We start from the raw sequence: 21,167 nt of genomic DNA on the forward strand, positions 1-21,167 counted from the left end.
TTAATTTTATTCAATCACTTTCATGTGTATGTTTATTTATATTATTATTTGATTAAATAAAAAAATTAATTTTAATAAACAAAGTTGTTAAATACAACTGGGAATATGACCGTATTGCAAAATGCAAGATCAAATATCTTAAACTACATTTATCTTTTGATTTTTTGATTTAGTTTTTTGTTATCATTAATGATTTTTTTGTTATATTTATTGGTACAAATAATTCTTAATTAATTTAATTAAATGCATACATCAACTCTTCAATTTACTATTAGAATGTAAAAAAAAAAAACATGTTAAAAAAGGTTGCATATTTATTTTTATTTTGTTGGAAGAAAGTTATCTAATAAATCGCGAATCATGAGTCATATAATATTTTTTTTGCAATGTGTTTTGGAAACGCTTTTGAAAAAAATTTGAATTTGAATTTTATTTTTTTCTTTGCTGAAATTAATATTTTTTTGATGTTTTCAGATCATTTTGACTGTTGATGTCAAAAATAATTTTTAAAAATATAAAAAAAATATTATTTTGATGTGTTTTAGAATAAAAAGTACTTTGAAAAGCAACCGTTAATAGTTTCAAACATAAACATAATTATAGGTAGAATAATATATTGGAAGGAAATAGAACTGATAGAACAATTTATAGACACTACAGCTTATCACACATTTATTATGGCTGGTTCAATAAAGAACTTGTCTCTCATCATTAGTGAATATAAACAAAATCCAGACAGCTATTGCTTCGTCAGAAGAATTGAAAATCACAGCTGATTATATGCAGTCATAAAACTTACATGCCTCTTGGCTCTTGCTCAGAGAGATAGGAATGTCATATAGAAGAGTCAGGAGAAGAGAGCAAGCAACTAGATATGCAGTAATCTACAAAAAGGCAAAGCACAGTACTACAAACCTGGGAATCAAACTTGAAAGACGCAGACCTTCATCGACATGGTAGAAAATACCGCAAAGAATCAATATGCAGACTTCTTCGAAGAGCATCGTGTCTAATGGGGGTGGACAGAGGAAAAACAGGGGGCTTGCAGTTTTTGTTGAGTTTTATTGACAATTTATAAAATTATAAAGCAAAATGGAATTGAGATTTAGTGTTAGTGCACAAGGGCACTGCCAATTGCTCGTCCTACAGGGAATAAAAGAAGCTAAGTTCAGCTAGAAAATAATGGTAAGCTTTGGAGACAAAGGTCCCTAGGAACAAATGTTTTCAAATCCCATGTACTCCTTCCTCTCAATCCTTTTGACCATGCGAGCTATGCCAACACCACCTGTTCGGAAAGAAGTATTCCTTCAGCAATGACGAATCTTCACGTACGAGATTCTTGTGTGAATCTTAATTTGGAAGAATTTGTAACCTATATATGAATGTGCATCTGTTCAAAATGACACATACCTAGTAATATTGCGCTCACAAAGATGGTGAAGGCCAGAGTGAAAATGATCAGCGATGCTCTTCCCAATATGCTGATCAGCTTTCTTATCACGTGTTGCCCGACCAAGGCAGCAACAGTAGCGACAGCAAAGAAGTAAAGAGCTGTATGCCATCAGACAATGATTTAGTCAAGTGTTGTTTTTTCTATAAAAAAGATGGATAATCACTCGGTGCTCATTTTAAATTTGATAGCTTTTTGATTAGCAGAGAACTTGGCTAGCGAAGCAAGTTACCATAAGGAACTGGGAAACGCTTGAGAAGGTAGTATTCCACGACAGACATGGACGCAGAAAACATCATGGCAAAGGTGGCTGTGGCACTCGACACCTATGTAGATGAATTTTCAATATTTCTGTTTGGGAATAAGCTCGTATTTTACTCCTACAAATTGATACGAAGGTAGGAAATTTCACCTGAGGGGGGATTCCCATCTCCAGGAAAAGAGGGCCCAAAATGAATCCTCCACCAAGTCCAAGCATCCCACCAACTACACCAGCCAACAGGCCTATGATACAGTAAAGAACAAGCTGGCGTATCTTCCAGTTTGTGACTGCATCTCCCTTGGATGCAATCTTTCTTCTCCCTTTGTACAGGTTAAATGCCTCATATGAACTTACACCAAAAGCTACTGGGATCTTAAAGCCAAGAACAAAACATGACACTGTTTTCATGAATATCAGGATTAATTTCAATTGTTTACTTTCTAATTATCGTGGTGAAGGTACCTGCAATATGTTCAATAACCAATATGCCATTGAACAGGTTGTCGAGTAATTCTGTGTCAACCAGACAGGTGCGTTCTCTTCAGTCCAGCTCGTGAACACGCAAAAGCAAAGAGAAACAGTCTATTAAATGAAAGGAAAAGCCCGAGGACTAGATAATACCTTGCCAATCTGCAATGCAAGGATGATCAACCAGACAGCAACAAGGAGTGAAAGTTCCCACCAGTAAACATTTTTAATAATGGAGACCTGAGAATGTTACACAAGTCAGGCTTGAAAAACCATAAGAGTATATCAAAGAAATACAGACAAGTACTCTCACCTGCTCCTTTTTATATTCCTTGGTTTCTGTTTGAGCACCAACTGTGGGGCCAACAGGAGGAGGTTCACCCTCAACCTCTTCATTTCTGTCATCTGATTGAAGAGAAATTAGTCATGCAAGGGAAAAAAAGAAGAAGTTTTGAGCATCCAAAAGTTGAATTTCATACACCAACCATTAGATTCCAAGCTTCTAGTAGCCTCCTGAAAATATAAATAACAAGTGAGACTAGCAACCTACGAGATTTAGAATGTATGTAAATTAGCATAGACAGAGAGAATTTAGACTACCTTTTTAGTTTTGGTTTCTTTTTTCCATGTTTCAACACCTTTGAAGAATGCCTTAGTCGACGTCACTGCAGCTCACCAAGTATAATCAAGAAAGCTGTCCATGATTATGGCAGAGAAAATTGCAAATTTTGTTTATAAATACCTATGAAGAGAACAATCAGCAAAATTGTGATCATCCAGTTAGCAAAAATCACATTGAGAGCGACTCCAATACTAATTCCAAGCACCAACATTGGTTGAAACAAAAGCGCCAGGTCATAGTCAATGATGGGCAGTTCAAGGGTAGGATGTCTCAGCTTCAAGTTGTAGTAAACGGTCGCAGCTGCTCCTCCTGTGATCATACCTGACAGCGTAAAATCCAAAACAGTTTGAGAAACGGTAATGTAAAACTGAGAGTTAATTCTTATTGTGAAACTTTGAGAAAAACTTTGAGTGGTTTGCTTTTGACCTCAATATGGAGTCCTAATAGCTCAGTAAATCTAGAAAATCCTGAAAGTTGTCTAGTGTTTAAGAACCTGGAAAGATAAATTTCAACTTACATTTTGACATCGCTGTGGCTGATTTGGTATCAAACCCAATGATCAGGGAAAGCATTGGAACAAAAATACCACCACCACCAACACCTCCCACACTCCCACATGCTGCTCCAAAGAATCCAATTATGCTACCCAGCACAATTTTCCAGCCAAATCTCATTTCCTGTGACTCCAAATCCCACGAATTATATAAAAAAAGAAAAAAAGTTCATGCAGAAAGATAATAAACAAATGAATGAATCTATCAGAAATCACTTCCTCAGTCCCAGTTGACTGAGAGTTTGTCTGCAAACCTCAAGAAACTATTTTAAGGTGGTCCGAACTTCCAAACAGAACATGCTGATAGACCCAAATAAAAACGGCATAAAACCCCATAATGTTATATGCAAATCACAAGCTAATGAAAAACTGGATTTACCGGCCAAACATGCGTATACCCTACTCGGCCTTTTTCTCGTACAAGACTCAACATTCTCATTGCACGATGAGTCTCGGTTCCACCAGTCCTTGAACCTTCTTGTGTCAAACTTGGTTCCGCCAATACCAAAATTAAAACCGCCACAAGAGAACCACTCAGGATTGCTCCCAGAAGTTTCAAAACCCAGTGTTTTGCCTGAATCCTAGCCATCGGGTTCCTTATTTCCTGTTTTTATATTTCTATCAGAAAATGTCTACCTTCTTTGAATATTAATTCTCAATCCAAAAAATTCAGTCCAAGTTTCTGTAACGATTCCTATTTACATATTTTTTAGGCATGCCAAGAGCTACCCTCACTAACTTGCTTAGCTAAAATAGAATCAGTAACCTAAGACTGGTCTAACTGAAAACGACTCGGGAACACCTGCCTTCTGGTGAACACTATCCTATGCTGCACAATTTTTCGAGATTTGAATTCAACCTGTATTCTCCCTTTCCCTGGTATCTTTCTTCTTCAACTTCTCTCCCTTCTTCCTAGCTCGTTCTGGTACAATCAAATAGCAAGGAATAAAGGTGAGATAGAAAGAAAGAGACAAACCCGAGGAAAGGGTCTCCTTGAAGATTTTGACTATCGTGAAAGAGTTTCCATTAAGCTTTAGAATATCCTATTCCATGCACTATTTTCTTTTTCCATGGCTAGCGATATTTTTCATTGAAAGATCATCAAGAAAAGTACAATAATAATATCTTTCCATGAACAGTTTCTAGTGTTGGGGGATGCTGTTAGTCATGCAATCACATATGGCAACAATTGCAAATAGGCCTCGGCCTACAAACCAGAGATGCATTCACACACAAATTGTATTAAAGTGTATTCTACAATCGCAGGAAGTCACATGTCGGAAACGGAGATGCCTCCTGCTGTTAACATGCTATCTTAATTCTGCCTTGGTACATCTCACAAGTCACTATCAACACATAGGGCATGCAGCTCATATTATGCTATCATTGTATTGTGTTAATGAAGAATTGCTCCAGATACAAACATGACATATAGGAATCTAGTATCATCATCTCCCTCTATACTAGCTTTACAAGAAGTCTTCTAAAAGCTGACTATATATAAATCAATATTAATATCAATTTAAAGAGTTGATCTTATCAACATTAATATCATGTACAAGATGATATAAGGTCACCTCCTATAGACATATGATATTCCCATCAATATTAATACCGTATAATAAGACACTTACATCAACATTAATATTGATGTAAGGGACTTTCTCCCCATTTGGATGTAAAAAAAAAAAAAGAAGAGAAAAACTTTTGACCCCTTGAAAGAAAATAAAAGAGTTCAAGGTACAAAAATTATAAATACTTTTTGAATGACACAGGTAAGGGATTCACAATCTTAACTCTCTCACAACATATTCTCAGTATTGATCATATACAAACTAAGAATAAACATTTTTGTTTTTAAAATTTAATGTTCATTTATTACAACTTTTCATTATAAAGTCACTGACTTAATTATCGAAGGGTCCCTAAATTCCACCAAAAGAGATTGTTTTGCAAATAAGCCTCTTTCACCAACCCTCTGAGCCCTTAGTTCTGTAGAATAAAAGATTGACATGAATGTGTGATCATTCATTATCTAAACGCTAAAAAATCCAAGTTCCCTAGCATATTGGATTTTGGAGCATCATCAATTGGCGTCGTCTGTGGAAAACTATTGAAAAAACCATCAACTGTTTCTTCTAGAGCGAGATTTAGAAATTTCTAATTGCTATAAATGGTCGATAATTAAGAAACTCCTGGGTTAGGGCATATTACGGATCTCCCTGCAAAAGTTTACACATTTTCCTAACTAGCTCCCTCGAGTTTTCAATAACTTATTAATCAGGTGCAAGCCCTAACTCAAGTCGTCTTGGAATCTCGAAAGCAACACCAAACCTCACCGTCCCAGCAGGTCCTGACCAAGGTGATACCTCTTCAAGAGGCAACACCTTTTGTCCCAGCCCCACAACAACAAGTCCCCCTATCAAAAGATAATTATCTTACTCAGAAGAGGCAAGACGGAACAATATGGGGAGCATTTCACCGAAACGATCTATCAGCCCTTTGAGGGGTCACTCTCATCAACGTGATACCTTCCTAAGAAGCTTTCACTCTAAGCGTGATCCCTTTGGCCGCCATGAGAAAGAACTCAGTTATTGATCTCACCTTTCCACCCTAGAGTCTTTTAGCTCCCTCAAGCCAACTAGGCAGAAGTCAGGGAGAAACATGACTGAGAGATATTTCCATGATAAGTCCTTCATCCTTAAATGGATAAAAAAAGTCTTTTTTATCCAAACAGGTCTTGTGCACTCATATCCCCAAAGATTATATCTCCACAAAGATGACCCTGACAACTATGATAGATTGATAGATCCTCGATATCACATCCAAAACATTTGCAGCAACCTTGAGTTGGTCATCCAAGACAGCGATGCCATATGCAAGATACTACCAACAACCTTCAAGGGGTTGGCTAGATCCTGATACAAAAATTTAGACCCGGGCTCTATCACGGGTTTCAGAGATCTCTGTGCGAAACTCATGTTATGGTTCAACACTAATATACTTGCCAATAGAAGCTCCACAAAGCTCTTTGGCGTAATCTAAGCAGGGGGAATCCACTCGAGCATATCTGAAGAGGTTTAACCAAGAGATGCTCAAGGTAAAAGAATTGATTGAGCTAGTAGCCTTAGAGGCTTTGATAAGTGGAGTTAGAGAATGCTTCTTATGGATAGAGATTTATATGTTTTGCCCGATAGAAGCCTGACAAGGGTAAAACAGGTAATGGAAAACCATATTTAGGTATAGGAAGCCAGTATTCTACGATATGGACCTCCCCATTTCTACTAGGAGGTTTAGGAGGAAAAGCCCTCCAAGCGAAGTCATTCCCCTCATATCAGGGAGAATAGCTCTAAGCAGAATCATAAAAGACCCATGAGGGAATGCGTTCATTACCCTAAAAGAAGGCATTCTCTTCCCCTGAATGCTACTTTCATCGAAGTGTTCACAACCATCAAAGGGAAGGATTACATTTAATATCCACCCCTTATGATGTCACCTCTACATACACGCACCTTTAGGAAATCTTGTCTTTTCTACAAAGATAAAGGGCACAACACTGAAGATTACTTCATGTAATAATCTCAAATTACCAGGACAAAAACATATATTTTTGCTTATTCACACTGAAATTGTTATATATATATAATCTATCAAAATTTTGGCAGTCTCCCCTATACTAAAAGGTCCCAAGTTATCAATTGTGTCTTGTTACACTTCTATACACAATTTCCATTCCTGATCCAATCATCCTAGATCTCAAAACACAACAAAGTACTCATCATTTCACCCAGATATTTATGAACATGCTCACAAATAGTTATACAATTTAAAGAGGGATAAAATTATAACATATGTATACAAGTCATAAGAACATCATAATAGTAAAATTTGTTCATATTTATGCATAAAAATTAGAGTTCTAACATCGTTATTACATAATTAAATAGATTATAATCAATCCCAAAATAATACTTATTTCTTCTATTATATAATAAAAAAAGCAAAATAAGCAAAGGACTACTCCTGACGAAAATGGGAAGGCTTTGAAAACAACAATATAATTATTATGAAAATGAAGCAACTATAACAATATTTAATATTTTGAAATAATAATTCTGCACCCCTTGTTTTTTTTTGGTACCCAATACTACAATTTTTTGCTTATAATGGCAATTTCTTTTCTTTTTCTCCTTTACATCTCACCCTAATAACTTTTATCATCCATTATCTCTCAAAATTAGAATACGAATCATGACTTCATTGTAACTCATTAATGAGTAAGGTCTTCTTTCATTTCCAGGATAATTTATTAAGAATATAAAATTACTAAATCACTAATATTATTGGTTATCCTTTCTTTGAAATCTAATCCAATTCTTGGAAATTCACGATATCAAGGTATTCCATTGATGCTATTAGCCTCCTCAATTCTCGAAACTAGTTAATTCAAGTTCCCTTTGTTTTCCCAATCCATAGAGTTTTGTCAATGCTGGAAATCTTACCAGCATCATTAGTCTCCCTCACCCGTAATCGACCAATCAGAGTCAACAAATAATGTCGATATTAATATGACTAATTGATATCATTAGTTATCCTGGTTCCGAATAACTAATCAATCCGTTTACGGGTACCTTAATTCATCATCTAAAAATGCTGATGTTAAGAAACCTCTTGACATCATTAGCCTCTAATTAGGAATAGCTAATCAAGTTCCATGTAAATGTTGATGTCAATGTAACCTATTGATATCATTAGCTATCTAAACCCGAAATAGCTAATCAAGTTCTTTTAGATACTTTAATCCATCCTTCCTTAACGCTAATATCAAAAGCCCCTTGACATTATTAGCTCTAATTAAGAGTAGCTAATCAAGTTTTTCATTCATTTATTTCCTTTCCTTCTACTATTCATTTATTTACTTACTTTCCACAATAATACCAAAAACAAGAGAATAAATTTCAACAATATTAATAATAAAATAACTTGACAATTTATAGGCGATAAGTACCTACCTGCCATGTTTGAAGTCCCTCTTCTAGCTTGAGTTAGTGGCCTAACAACCAAAGTTTTCCCTGCGAATCAATTCACCCATTGATCAACACTACCTTTAATAAACTCAAAATATATTTTTGTGGTTATATCTTATTTTCCCATTCTCAATCCCCAACAAAATTAACTATATTAGCCATATAACTTCATCGTTAGATTTCTTATTAAACTTTTCTCATGAAGGTCATGAAATCATGTATAATCATTCTATTAAGCTTTCATCTTTTTATCCCTATTTATTTATATTCTACTTACATCATACATCATATCTTGATATAATTTCTATACCAATTTAAAACATGACTAACTCAACCCTCTCTTCACCATTGTTGGCCAGTCCCATAAGAAGAAAAAAACACATGAACTTGCTAACTTCCATAGTTTTTCTTAATTGTCCCATAAGAAGAAAAAAACACATGAACTTGCTAACTTCCATAGTTTTTCTTAATTAAGAACTATTTTCCTTATTCTTATATCTAACATTTTCATGATAATTTCCTAGAACATTCAAACAAATCTCATTTTCCTTTTTTTATGGTACTTGACCAAACCTAGAGAAGGCCATGAAAATCCCTTTCAATTCTTTTCTTTCATTTACACCATTAAATCATCAAAATCTTTCATTAACAAATTTATGAAAACACACCTTCATACAAAGCATGCCATGCACATAATAAAACCAATTCTTACCTTTTAGCCAACAATTTCTCCAATTGAACTAAATTCTCAATTCATTAAAAATTCATCACCATTATATAAAATAACATCAATCATCCAAAATCATTATTCACATCATTAATAACATAATTATAACACGAATTATGAGAGTTACCATGAATACATCACTATTCATCCTCTCTACTTATGGTTGGCCGCCTAGGGCTTTTTTAGCCCCCCCTAATTTCCTCATCATTTTATCATAAATTCATTCATTTTATAATCTATAATGATCTTAGAACCTAATTTCAAAAAAATCTACCTTTTCCCCAAATTCATATTAAGAATCCTAAATCAATTTGCTAGAGTTTTAATGAAGATTAAGCAACTTTCATTCAAATTGACATAAACAAGTTCTAAACATCCTACTGAGTTGTAATTTGAGTTTCGAACACTAATCAGTTTAAGTTTTCCCCAAGTCTCCTTCATCCTCCTCTCATTTCTTCACTTTCCCTTCTAAATCTCTCCCTCTCTCTTTAAATCTTCTTTATTTTTCGTGTTTTTGTGTTTAACTCTTCTTCAAAACCAACTCTATCACTTAATTTCACTCTTATTTAAGCATTTAACATGAGAAAATTGAAATAACTCAAACTTTCCTCCCCTTCTATCTCATAGTTGTCCTGTTAGCCTTAAAGGATTTAAAAGAGAGTGAAAGTTTTGGTTAATTGTAATTTTACAAATCCTCTAAATTGTCATTTTGGTTATTTTCTTAAACTTCCTCGAACATTTAATACTCTTCTTTGTACTAACTCGGTCCAAATTCACTTTTTTATTTTTAAAACAATCCCTCTAATTATTATTTATTTTTATCAAAATAAAGCCCTCTTAATGTCTTATTTATCCATTCATCATCGTCGTCGTCGTCGTCATCATTATTATTATATAAAAATTCCTCAAGGCCTACACTTCACCTTGAGAAAGGATATTGAAAGGTGATAGCTAGAGGGGTACTTAAAACAGTTTATCAAAGGAAATGCCCACATGAACCAAGATAAGGAAGAGCCTAATCAACCCAACCAAACTCTCCCAAAGATCAACGTGATCTTAGGATGGATCTCAGCAGGTGGAGACATCACTAATAACAAGAGAAAATATAGGAAATATGTCTTCATAACAACTCGATAACAAAGTCCATGGAATAAGCCCTTTGTTTCCACTCTAGAAGATGAAGAGGGGGTGACTTATCCCTATAAAAATGCATTGGTCATCTCCATGGTCCTAGTTAACCATAAGGTCCATATAATATTAATGGACGGTGGCAGCTTTGTCAATATCCTCTCAAGGGATGTGATGCCCCAGATGGGGATAGATCCCTTAAGGATGAACCTAGTAAAGACTCCATTGATTAGGATTGAAAGGTTAGGGGTACTAGTAAGGGGTGCCTTAAAGCTTTCGGTCGTGATAAGTATATACCCTAGATGCATCACCCTCCAACAACCTTTTATGATGATAGATATGGCCTTAGCCTACAACATCATAATATGAAAACCTCTCCTTCATAAGATCAACACCATCATCAACACATGATACTTAGTCTTGAAATCCCCTTGCCCAAGAAAAGATGGCCATTGTAAGGGGAAACCAAGCGACTTCCAGACATTATGCCTCATCATGCTTAAAGGGCAAGAAAACTCTATTTACAAGCCAATAAAGGTCTTTAAAGGAGAGGGTAGAGGTCAGAACATAGGCAATAGAAAAGTTGAATAAGGTGCCATGAGGATAAAAAGGAGAAATCATCAATGTGGATCATCCTGGAGTCGCACTAATAACAATTACTGGTCGGTCTTCTTTTTGCCCAAAATATGGATTTTGCTTTTAACATGATAAATATACCGAGGATAAATCCAAACATAGCCACTCATAGACCTCATGTTAATCTAAATTATCCATTTGTCCCGTAGAATAAGAGAAATTCTAGGGGAGAAAGACAATAAACAATAACCATATAAATGGATAAATTAAGGGTTGGCGGGTTCATACTTGAGGTTATGCATCCAGATTATCTAGCTAATGTGGTTATGGTAAAAAAAGCATAGAAAAGTTGAGAATGTGTGTGGACTTCACCAACTTGAACAAAACCTGCCTAGAGGATAGTTTCCCCTTTCAAATATTAACAGATTAATGGACTCCATGATTGGATTCGAGTTCTTAAGCTCTTTAAATGCCAGTTATAGGTACCATCAAATCCCAATACACTCGGAAGATGAGGAAAAAAATTTCTTCATCACAAAAAAACCTTTTGTTATTGTGCCATGCCTTTTAGCTTGAAAAATATAGGTGCTATGTACTAGCAGATGATTAAAAAAGGTTTTAAGCATTAGATTGGGAAGAATATAGAAGCTTATATGAATGACATGTTGGTGAAGAACATGACTTTTGAATAAAACCTAAAACACCTAAAATAAGTTTTTTCGGTGTTGAGCAGTTGTTAGATGAATTTGAATCTAATCAAATATGTATCATTAAAAGGGGGAAATTTATGGGTTTCCTGGTAAACAATAAAGGAATAAAGCCCAACATTGAGAAGATTCAGGTGATTCTTGATATGACTTTGCTCTAAAGGATCAAAGATGTTTAGCATCTCATGGAAAGGTTGGCTACCCTAAATAGATTCATATCTAAATTGGGGGAACATAACCTACTTTTCTTCAAAACCTTAAAGAACATCATTGATTTTGAATGGACACCAAGAAGCTTTTGAAGAGCTTAAAACACATCTCTCATCACCTAAAACTTTATCATAACCTAGAAAGTATGAAAGCCTATTCCTCTACCTTGAGGTCTCCGACCAGACGATAAATTCAATGTTGGTCAGAGATGAAAAAAACATACATTATCTTGTTTACTACTCCAATCAAACCCTTCTTGATGCTAAGACCATATATTTAAAAAAAATAGAAAAGGTAGTTTTATCTTTGATAAGTGCCTCTAAGAAGTTAAAACCTTATTTCCAAGCTCACCATATCATAGTACTGACGGATCAACCTCTACAATAAATACTCCACAAGCTAGACATGTCTAGATAACTAGTGAGATAAGCAATTGAATTAGGAGAGTATAAACTCCTTTACCAGCCTAGACTTACCATTAAAAGACAAGACCTAGACAATCATACGCCAGTATTTGAGCCGATGGTCCCTTATAAATTCATGCCATCAACCTCATATTAGGAACAAGATGTCAATGAGTTTTCTAATTATGAAGAATATGGCATTAGAAGTGTACTCGTGAGCCCTCATGAGCAAGTTTTTTAGTACAACATTCGTTTTAAGTTCTCAACTACCAACATTGTGTTAGAATATAAAGATCTCCTAGCAAGCTTAGGTATGGCAGAAGCCTTTCCCCTCTATATCTACAGTGAATCCTAGTTGATATTAGGACAATGCCTATGGACTTTTAAAGCCAGATACCTTACCTTGATAAAATATCTTAAGAAAATCCAAACACATCTCTCGAGAAAAGATGGGGGTAAAGAAGTTTTGCTTAACCAAATTCCTAGAGAAAAGAACATGAGGGAAAATCTCTTGTTCAAGTTGGTAAACTCTAACTTAGATAACCTTCTTCTAGAGGTATGGATTGAAATCCTGGAGAAATTAAGCATAAAAAAGGGTCAATAATTGTCTTTGTTGACATAAGGATGATTGGAGAATTGTTATAAAAAATTATATGCACATATGATAATTGTCCTCGAATAGAAACAAAGCCATTTGTCTAACTTGATGGATAATCAGGTATTATGTAATTGATGAGATCTTGTATAGACGGTCTATCTAAGTTTTTTTTTTTTGAAATGTTTATACCTAGTGAAAAATGCTTATGTTCTGCGGGAAATTCATAGGGGAATCTGCGGTCTACAAACTGACTTTAAGGCTTTTGCAACCCAAGTCACCAAAGTAGGGTTTTTTTGGTCAACAATCCTTAGTGATGCTACTACCTTGGCAAAACGATGTGATCAATATAAAAAATTTACATGATCTCTAGACAACCCTCTACCGACCTGACCACCATATCTTCTCCATGGCTATTTGCCTAATGAGGGATGAAAATATTAGGTCTTTTCCCAAAAGCCATGAGAAATAGATAGTTCATTTTAGTGGCTATTGACTACTTCACCAAATAAACCGAAGTGGGGGATCTAGTAGATATCACCACCAATAAGGTCATTTTTTTTATGGAAGAACATCATTTGCAGATTTAGAATTGCAAGTGTTTTGATCACAGATAATAGGAGACAATTTGATAACCATAAGATAAAGAAACAATGGTAAAGACTTCTTATCGACCATCGAATCTTCTTAATGTCTCACCCCCAGACAAACAGCCAAGCCAAACTTACCAATTAGATTATGCTAAATGGACTAAAAAAAAGATAACAGAGGCCAAGCCAAAATTTATAGAGCTGTTAAATGAAATTTCATTCGCCTACAAAATCACCAGAAGACATCTATTGGGGAAACTCCTTTTTTCCTCACCTATGAAACTGAGGCCATGATCCCAACTAAAATTGGATGCCCAAGTTATTGAGCAGTCTACTACACATCGAAAGGCAACCACTTATGCCTAAAAAACAACTTGGATCTCATGGAAGAAACTAGTATGATTGTAGCAATCAGAAATGGGGCCTGCTAACACATAATTACCTGCTATCATAATGTTAGGGTTAAGAACTTGGTGCTAAAAAACCGGGAAGCAACCAGCAATAAAGAAAGTAGAGGAAAACTAGCCTTAAAATGGGATGGTCCTTTCAAAATCACAATGATAGTAAAGGCCAATACCTATCATCTCTAAGATATGAAGGGAAAAATTCTTCCTCACATGTGACACTCATATGATTTGAAATTATATCATAGTTAATAAAGTATAAATTATTCATTGATCTAATATGATTTCTGTCTCCTTCAAGGAATGCCTAAAGGCCACACTAATTCAGAAGAAGGAATTAAAGTAGCCACCAACCTTACAACCTTTCAAGAATAAGATGGACTCGGTCTCTCTAATATGATTGCACAATTTACCTTGGAAGTAATCAACTGTCTCCCTAATACAATTACACAACGTACCTTGAAAGGGATATATATGGTCTCTCTAGTGCGATTGCATAACCTCCAATGATGGGAAGGACAACACCATCAGCAAACTGGATTAATACCATCTTCTTAAGGTAATCATCTTACAACCTTTCAAGGACGAGATGAATTCAGCCTCCTTAATACAATTATATAATTTTACTTAGAAGAGATCAATTGTCTCCCTAGTATGAATGTACAACTTGCCTTCAAAAAGATTGATATATCTTTCTAGGGTGATTATACAACTTTCCAAGGATGGGATAGACTCGGTCTCCATCAAAAAATCTACGAGATAACTTTCATCTGTATAAAACATTCGCACATAATCCTAGGGGCATGTCAAAGGTTTAGTAGGCACACAAAGACATACATACAACTTAGGTCTCTTTTCCATTCTAATCAGGGGGCAAATCCTACCAAGGTTTGACAAATATTTTATCAAGTATGGGCATTAAACCCAGAAACATGTGGCTAAGATAAGGCGTTGGATCCAGGTAAAAACCCAACACTTTTCTAGGGACTCTAGACCCATATAACCTAAATTAATAGATAATTTTTTACGAAAAGAATTTTTTAAGTAAAGAATGTTACAATGATCAACCCCAAATGACAGAGAAAAAAACAATGATGATGAAAATATAGAGGCTTAGATATCCAGCCTAGGCTCCTTAGCCAAATACTCCCCTCGATGGGCAGTAGCAGCCCTGATAGGGAATACATCCTCAAAATCAGACACAAAACATGATGGAAGGAGTGTTGGAATCCACATGCACCCTAAACCCTAAAATAAATTTAAAAAAATAAAAAAAATTATTTTAATATATTTTTAAATAAAAAATACTTTAAAACATAATTTTTACTATACACATTAACACCCAAAGAGATGCATTTTGAAATATTTAGATAAATTTTGGTGCTGAAATCTCCAAAGTGGAAAACAACTATGCATGTTTCCATTTTTCGTAGATCTTGGCGGTACCCCCTAGAACAGTTAAAGAAGTACAAATTAGACAAAGTCAAGAAGATCTTGTTCCCAACCACCTTAGACAAGACTATTTGCCTCAAAGGGTTTACTTTATGCAGAGCCTTTAAAAGTCGTTGCTTAGTAGAGCCTAGATAAAGGGAAACACCTTGCATCATATCTTTCAAGAATGCATATGTCATTTTGAGATCCCTCAGCTTAGCCTCCACGACTGTTTTCTCCTCTCAATGCATGTGCAAGGTAATATGATTCGCCCTATGTCTAGAGATGGCATCCCTTATATGGTTCATCTCAACCACTCAGTGCCTCTTGAAATGGGCGCATATAATAAAAGTTTATCGAGAACAAATGCTAGGAAGAACAACCACAAAGCCAGACAAGAAGGTGGAAAATAAAACTGCTTACATTAAAGGTCATTTGATTAGTCAAGAACAAATGATGGTTTGTAGCTCTCGTTAGACATCTATAGAAAGTTCAAAGGAATGGTGAGGTTTCTCTCCAACTCTTTCACCACTCTAAAGCTAGTCTTACCAAGCCCAAACCTCCCACTAACAACACCCTCTATAGCCCACCTTTCCTTCTCATTTAAAGCAAAAAGAGCGTGACTAAGGGTAATATAGGAAAAAAACATAGTCAAACTCTTTACCCTTAGTAGAGGACTTTAAAACTATAGCCTCTATAGTTTTAGTGGGAGAAAAAAGGATAGGCATCTTTGAAGAGGCCTTCACTACCAAAACTAAAATGCTAATGTCCATAATGGTGAAGACTTTCTTTCTTTTAAAATGGGCTGTGACATTTGCTACTATTACTTCAAGGGAAGTCTGATTTACAAGACTCTCAACTAGAAGAGTACAACTCCCCCTAACCTTTACTACATCAGGAACTCTAGCCCCCACCATTGTTTCCTTATAAACAAGGCCTTTATGAATGGGGAGCTCATCCACAATAATAGGATTTTCCTCTATTTCTTCTTCAGTGGTTGTTCCACTCACTTTAAGAGATAATGACTCCCTCCTTGTTGAAGATAAGCTTCCTACTAGAGATCTAGCTAAAGTCTCTTTTCCACCCTCAGTTGTCAACCCTGCACATAAATAAAATTAGAAATGAACTTTAAATGAACAAAAACAAAAGGTAAAGAGATTGTATACTTGGTAACATGGCTTGATATTCCCCTTTGACCATCTTGTTGAGTTCATACTTAATTCAGGTAGAAGCCAATAGAGCATGAGCTTTCTCTTTACTAGGACTCAGATGAGGCTTACTATTTGCCTTATGAAAAGGTACCTTTCAATAGTAGGAACAACCCTAAATTCAGTGCATGCCTTTCTTAACGCTAATTGTCCTAGTATATCTCATGATCAACCATCTTCTCCTTATTTTTTTGGATACATGGGCTTGCCTCAAAAAGCCTTTCTAATGGCTTCAATAGGTTTGTTGGCAAAAGTGAAAAACCACCAGATGTCGTTACCACCATTAGTACCCGCGACAAGCTGGTAACAAACCCTAAAAAGGTTTATGATGGGTTTGATGCCAACAAGCCTAAGAAACTTGTCAAAAGTTGACAAGATCACCTATTCACTAGGGTGCAGTTGTCTTGGGCCTAACTTATATTACCCAAAGATGTTACTCACAAACCCTCAAAAAAGGAAGGAGTACCCTAAGTCATACATACATATGGGGGATGTAATCTTAAATCACCCCCGAGCAGAGGTTAAAATATTCTCGCTAATCATTTCTCTCCTAGAAAGTAACTAAAACACATAAGCTTCAGGCTGCCAACCATTAGCAAAAGCCACCATCTAAATACTCAAGGTGTTGGGAGCATCAACCTCAAGGGTTTGAGGTAACCTTTCCTCCTCCAAATGATTTCTCACAACACTAGAAGAAGAGCTTTCTTGATAAGGAGACCTATGTCCTCCCTTACAAGGAAAGGGCACTAAAGGTCTACCTTCAGACCTAGGACCTAATCTAATGGACCCCTGTCCTCTATTGCTCCCTGTAGTTTCTTATCAGGATTGAAACTTATCACAAAAAAGAGCAATACCTTCACTCATAAGACTAGACTTGCTCCTGCAAGAGTCTATTTTTTCTAAGAAGAAAAGGAAGAAGAATGAAGATGAAAATACAGGAGTTACTTACTCAAAGAAATCTTTTAATCAATCTTACAAAGACTGCAAAAAGTAAAAGAAAGAAGGAGATGAATGGTTAGGGTTATAAAGAAGGAAATTTATCACCCCTAATGTTGGATTAATGACATATCATGTCATCTTGGATCTCTAGAAGTCCACTCAATTATTGTAATAAAGTCAAGTCATCATTTGGATCCTCGAGAAGACCTTTTTTAATGAGGATATGACATTTACCCACAAGGATCCCAACAATTCTATATTGGACAGACCAAACTCATGAGGAAGGTAAAAGGTCTTGCATTAAATAAAAGAGATATTTTCAAAGTCTTTGTGTATTAAATACACAAAGACTTAGGGAACTATTAATGGATCAAAGTATTTTATACTAAAATCCATTTACTCAAAAAGCTCGTGGATAGAGAGGCCAAAAGAAGGATGACCTATCTTAAAAGCTCAACAAAAGTCAAAACTCATGGTGAAAAGTTCTAAAAAAATGCTAGACCCAACTTTTTTGGGCTCAGCCACATGCTAGGTCCAAATGCATGTGGGTTTAGCAAGGTGCTAAACCCAAATGCATGTGGACCTGACGAGATGCCATACTCAACTTTCACGGGTTTAACTGTGCACTCAGCCTTGATGCTTTTAGGCTTAAAATGACACTATACTCAACACCCTTAGGTCTAGGATCACTCTAGATCCAAACATATCATATAAGAATCTAGGATCATCAACGTTATACTCAACACCTTTGGGTTTAAGATCACTCCAAATCCAAACATACTATATGGAAATTTAGGATCGTCACCCCTTACACACCAACTGTGCAAAAGGTCCTCTAAAAGCTGGCTACATATCAATCAATATTAATGTTGATTATAAATGTTGATCTCATCGATGTTAATGTCATGTACAAAATGATGTAGGGTCGCCTTTTAAAGGCACATGGTATTCCTATTAATATTAATATCATGTAAGAAGACAATGTTGATGTAAAGGACTCCCTCCATATATGGATGTAAAAAAAAAAAAAAAGACTTTCGACCCTTTGAAGGAAAATAAGAAAGTTTAAGGTACAAAGGTTATAAATACTCTTTAAACAATATAAGTATGAGGTTCATAGTCTTGACTCTCTCAGAATATATTCTCAACATTGATCATACACAAACTAAGAACAAACATTCTTATTCTTAGAATTTAATGTTCATTCATTAAAGTAATCATCGAAGGGTCCTTGAATCACACCGAAATGGATTGTTTTGTAGAAAATCAGGTTTATGTCACTAACCCTTTGAGCCCTTAGTTCTAGAGAGTAGGAGATTGATTTAAACGTGTGATCATACATTATCCAAACGCTTAGAAACCCAAGTTTGCTAGCATACTAGATTCTAGAGCATCATCACTAAGAGATGCCTTTAAATAAGTAAAATTTTCTATTCAAATAAAAAAATTACAAACATTGAGGTTTTATGATGAATTTGCAGAAACCTTTGCACACCTCCATTACTTTATAAGAGACTTATACCCTATAAAAATTGTTTATCTGAGATTTTTCCTTGGTACATAGGTCTTGACACAAAATTATAATTCTAGCTCCTTCTAAATGATATCTTATTGGCGGCTTAGACCCCTCGGAAGGGGTCTTCTTCACCTTCCACTTTAGCTGCGGAGGAAAAGCCCAAAGCCAATCCCAAGAAACAATGAAATCTTATAGGGTCTTTCTATCTATGTGTAGATAGTTCATATCTTCATGTCAGTCAAATAGATAGAGAACCTCATATATTTTCTCTCTTCTATTTTTATTTGTATAAATATTTCATATTTCTGATTAAATTTTAGAAAAATAACTTTTATTTTATTATTATTATGTACAAATGAGTCCTTCATTTAATTTATTAATTTAGGAATGATACTGACTTTTTGTATTTGAAAAAGGCTTAGGAGGTAGGTTAAGGGTTGAAATAAGATAAACCATTGAAATGATAAAATAAAGGTAGGAAGCATAAAAAATCTCATGATGAATAAGGAACCCTATATCTTTAAATCTTCAAGCATATTTTGAGCCTTATACATATCTCATTTCTTAACAAACATGAAATTTGACCTACATTAAATTGTCACCCATTTTTTGAACACACACACACACACACACACACATATATATATATAATAAAAAATAAAAATACAAGAGGATATACATGAAAAAAGCCTAGAAGATTGCCCAAGATTGGTAGTAGAGGACCAAGATCACAAGTGGAAAAGTTGGAGAACCAAAATGTTTAAGATTGGAAAAGTTAACATCCCAATTCTGACTAACAAAAGGATTCATTGGTGAAAATATTTTTATTTAGGATAAAGAAATACAAATTTGGATGGTTAAGGACTCAATGAGGATTTTGGAAGGCTTAATTAATTGTATTGAGGACTTGTTTGCAAGGAAAATAAGTTTTTAGAGTCAATTTGGGTGTTAATTGGAAGAAATTGAAGTTTGGGGATTGAAATTAAACTTTGAAAGGTTTAATTGGTCAAATTAGAGGTTTAATAGTGAAAAAAATTAAAGTTTTGAGGCTAATTAAGGACTTGAATGCAGATTCCCAAAACCATGGACAATCTGTAAGTGGTGCACAATTTTGGAGGTAAAAATCGGTCAAATCAAGGTGCCAAATTGAGAGGAATTAAAATTTTAGTGGTCAATTAAGGATGAAATTGAACAAATTGAAAACCAAGGATTTGTCTGTAAAAGATGCTGAACTCTGAGGCTGATATTTGAATTAGGTAGGGGTGCATTTGCATGCAATTAAAAGTTGGGAGACAATTATGGATGCAAATAAAAGGAATTGGAAAAGTAAGGACCAAATTGAAATTGGCCAAATCCCAAATTAAAAAACCCTAATATCTAGGGTTTAACCTCGACAACGTATTGTTCACCAACTATTCATCTCTTTCCTTGGCAATTTTGGATGATCAAGTAAGCATATTCAGGCAAATGAATGTGGCATTTTCGACCACCTCAGGGGCTGTAACCGACTAATAAACACCTTATCTACAACCTCGTGCCCATAAAATTAGACGTTTACACCCTAATTCTTCCACAAAAGTGTCCAACATCTTGTCCCGGTCAGCTTTCCCTATAATTTTAGTTATAGGCTAATCGAGTTAGCACTTTGAACGAAAGGTGCACACCTCCTCTACCACCTTCAGGTGGTTTCCGATTATGTTTATATCAAAGTTGTTATGGTGAAGCTTTGAAAGTGGTTAACCTAGTCAACCTTGACTGTGACACCTATTTTTCAAAAACCACTATTTTTTTCATGTTTTCACACTTAAAGCTTCTCAAATGGTTCTTATCAATGACTTTAAAACCTCCATCTCAAGATCAAAAGGAAAGAAATAGTTCATTACCCTTTAAGTCTAGCAAAATCTCCAAGTACCCTTAAAACCAAAACCATAATTGCAAAACTATCCTAGTACAAGAGCTTCCAGCTATTAGCTTTTGTCCAAAACCCTCTCACTTTGATCAAAGGGCTAAGATTTGATCAATATTTGAGGGAGTCCACCAAAAAACCTATAAAAAAAACCTATAAATATCCCTTGAAATCAGAGGAGAAAAAAGATAAAGGAAAAACATGGGGAAATACTCTATTAATAAACCCTTTTATGAAGGTTAAAGAGTCTGACATAAAAGGTCTAACAAGATTTGAAAAGAAAAGGAGTGAAAGGAAAAAAAAGAAGGAAAAAGAGAAGAAAGAAACAACATCCTATAGTCAACAAGCTTGGAGAAGGTATAATCATGTAACAACTCAAGGGTGGAGTTTATATGATACGTCTATTCATTCTTTCTTAATGTTTAAATCTCTTTTGATGTTTTT

General features: G+C 35.1%; 1 protein-coding gene across 2 annotated transcripts; it reads right to left on the reverse strand.

Moving 5' to 3' along the window:
* Positions 1 to 755: 755 nt before the first annotated feature.
* LOC7473043 (sulfite exporter TauE/SafE family protein 3) lies at positions 756 to 4,797 on the reverse strand. Of its 2 annotated transcripts, none has more exons than XM_052451722.1 (12): positions 4,332 to 4,797; positions 3,320 to 3,479; positions 2,923 to 3,123; positions 2,781 to 2,845; positions 2,666 to 2,693; positions 2,494 to 2,585; positions 2,334 to 2,420; positions 2,175 to 2,225; positions 1,863 to 2,084; positions 1,683 to 1,776; positions 1,411 to 1,551; positions 756 to 1,285 (listed from the first exon to the last, which is right to left on the reverse strand). In XM_052451722.1, exons 2-12 carry the CDS (start codon positions 3,474 to 3,476, stop codon positions 1,209 to 1,211), a joined length of 1,215 nt encoding a protein of 404 aa, XP_052307682.1. In that variant the 5' UTR covers positions 3,477 to 3,479; positions 4,332 to 4,797; the 3' UTR covers positions 756 to 1,208. The 2 variants fall into 2 exon arrangements, with proteins under 2 accessions (XP_052307682.1, XP_024457737.2); XM_024601969.2 differs by having other exon boundaries at positions 3,735 to 4,797.
* Between the last annotated feature and the right edge of the window lie 16,370 nt (positions 4,798 to 21,167).

The sequence above is a fragment of the Populus trichocarpa genome, chromosome 1, assembly GCF_000002775.5.
Source record: "Populus trichocarpa isolate Nisqually-1 chromosome 1, P.trichocarpa_v4.1, whole genome shotgun sequence".
In the NCBI taxonomy this organism is placed as follows: Eukaryota; Viridiplantae; Streptophyta; class Magnoliopsida; order Malpighiales; family Salicaceae; genus Populus; species Populus trichocarpa.

Coding starts and splice junctions, on each gene's coding strand:
- LOC7473043 (XM_024601969.2), bottom strand. CDS start 3,944: ATGGCTAGGATTCAGGCAAAACACTGGGTTTTGAAACTTCTGGGAGCA. Junction 2,085..2,174: donor GGTTATTGAACATATTGCAG/GTACCTTCACCA, acceptor CTTGGCTTTAAG/ATCCCAGTAGCTTTTGGTGT. Junction 1,286..1,410: donor TGTGAGCGCAATATTACTAG/GTATGTGTCATT, acceptor CTTTCCGAACAG/GTGGTGTTGGCATAGCTCGC.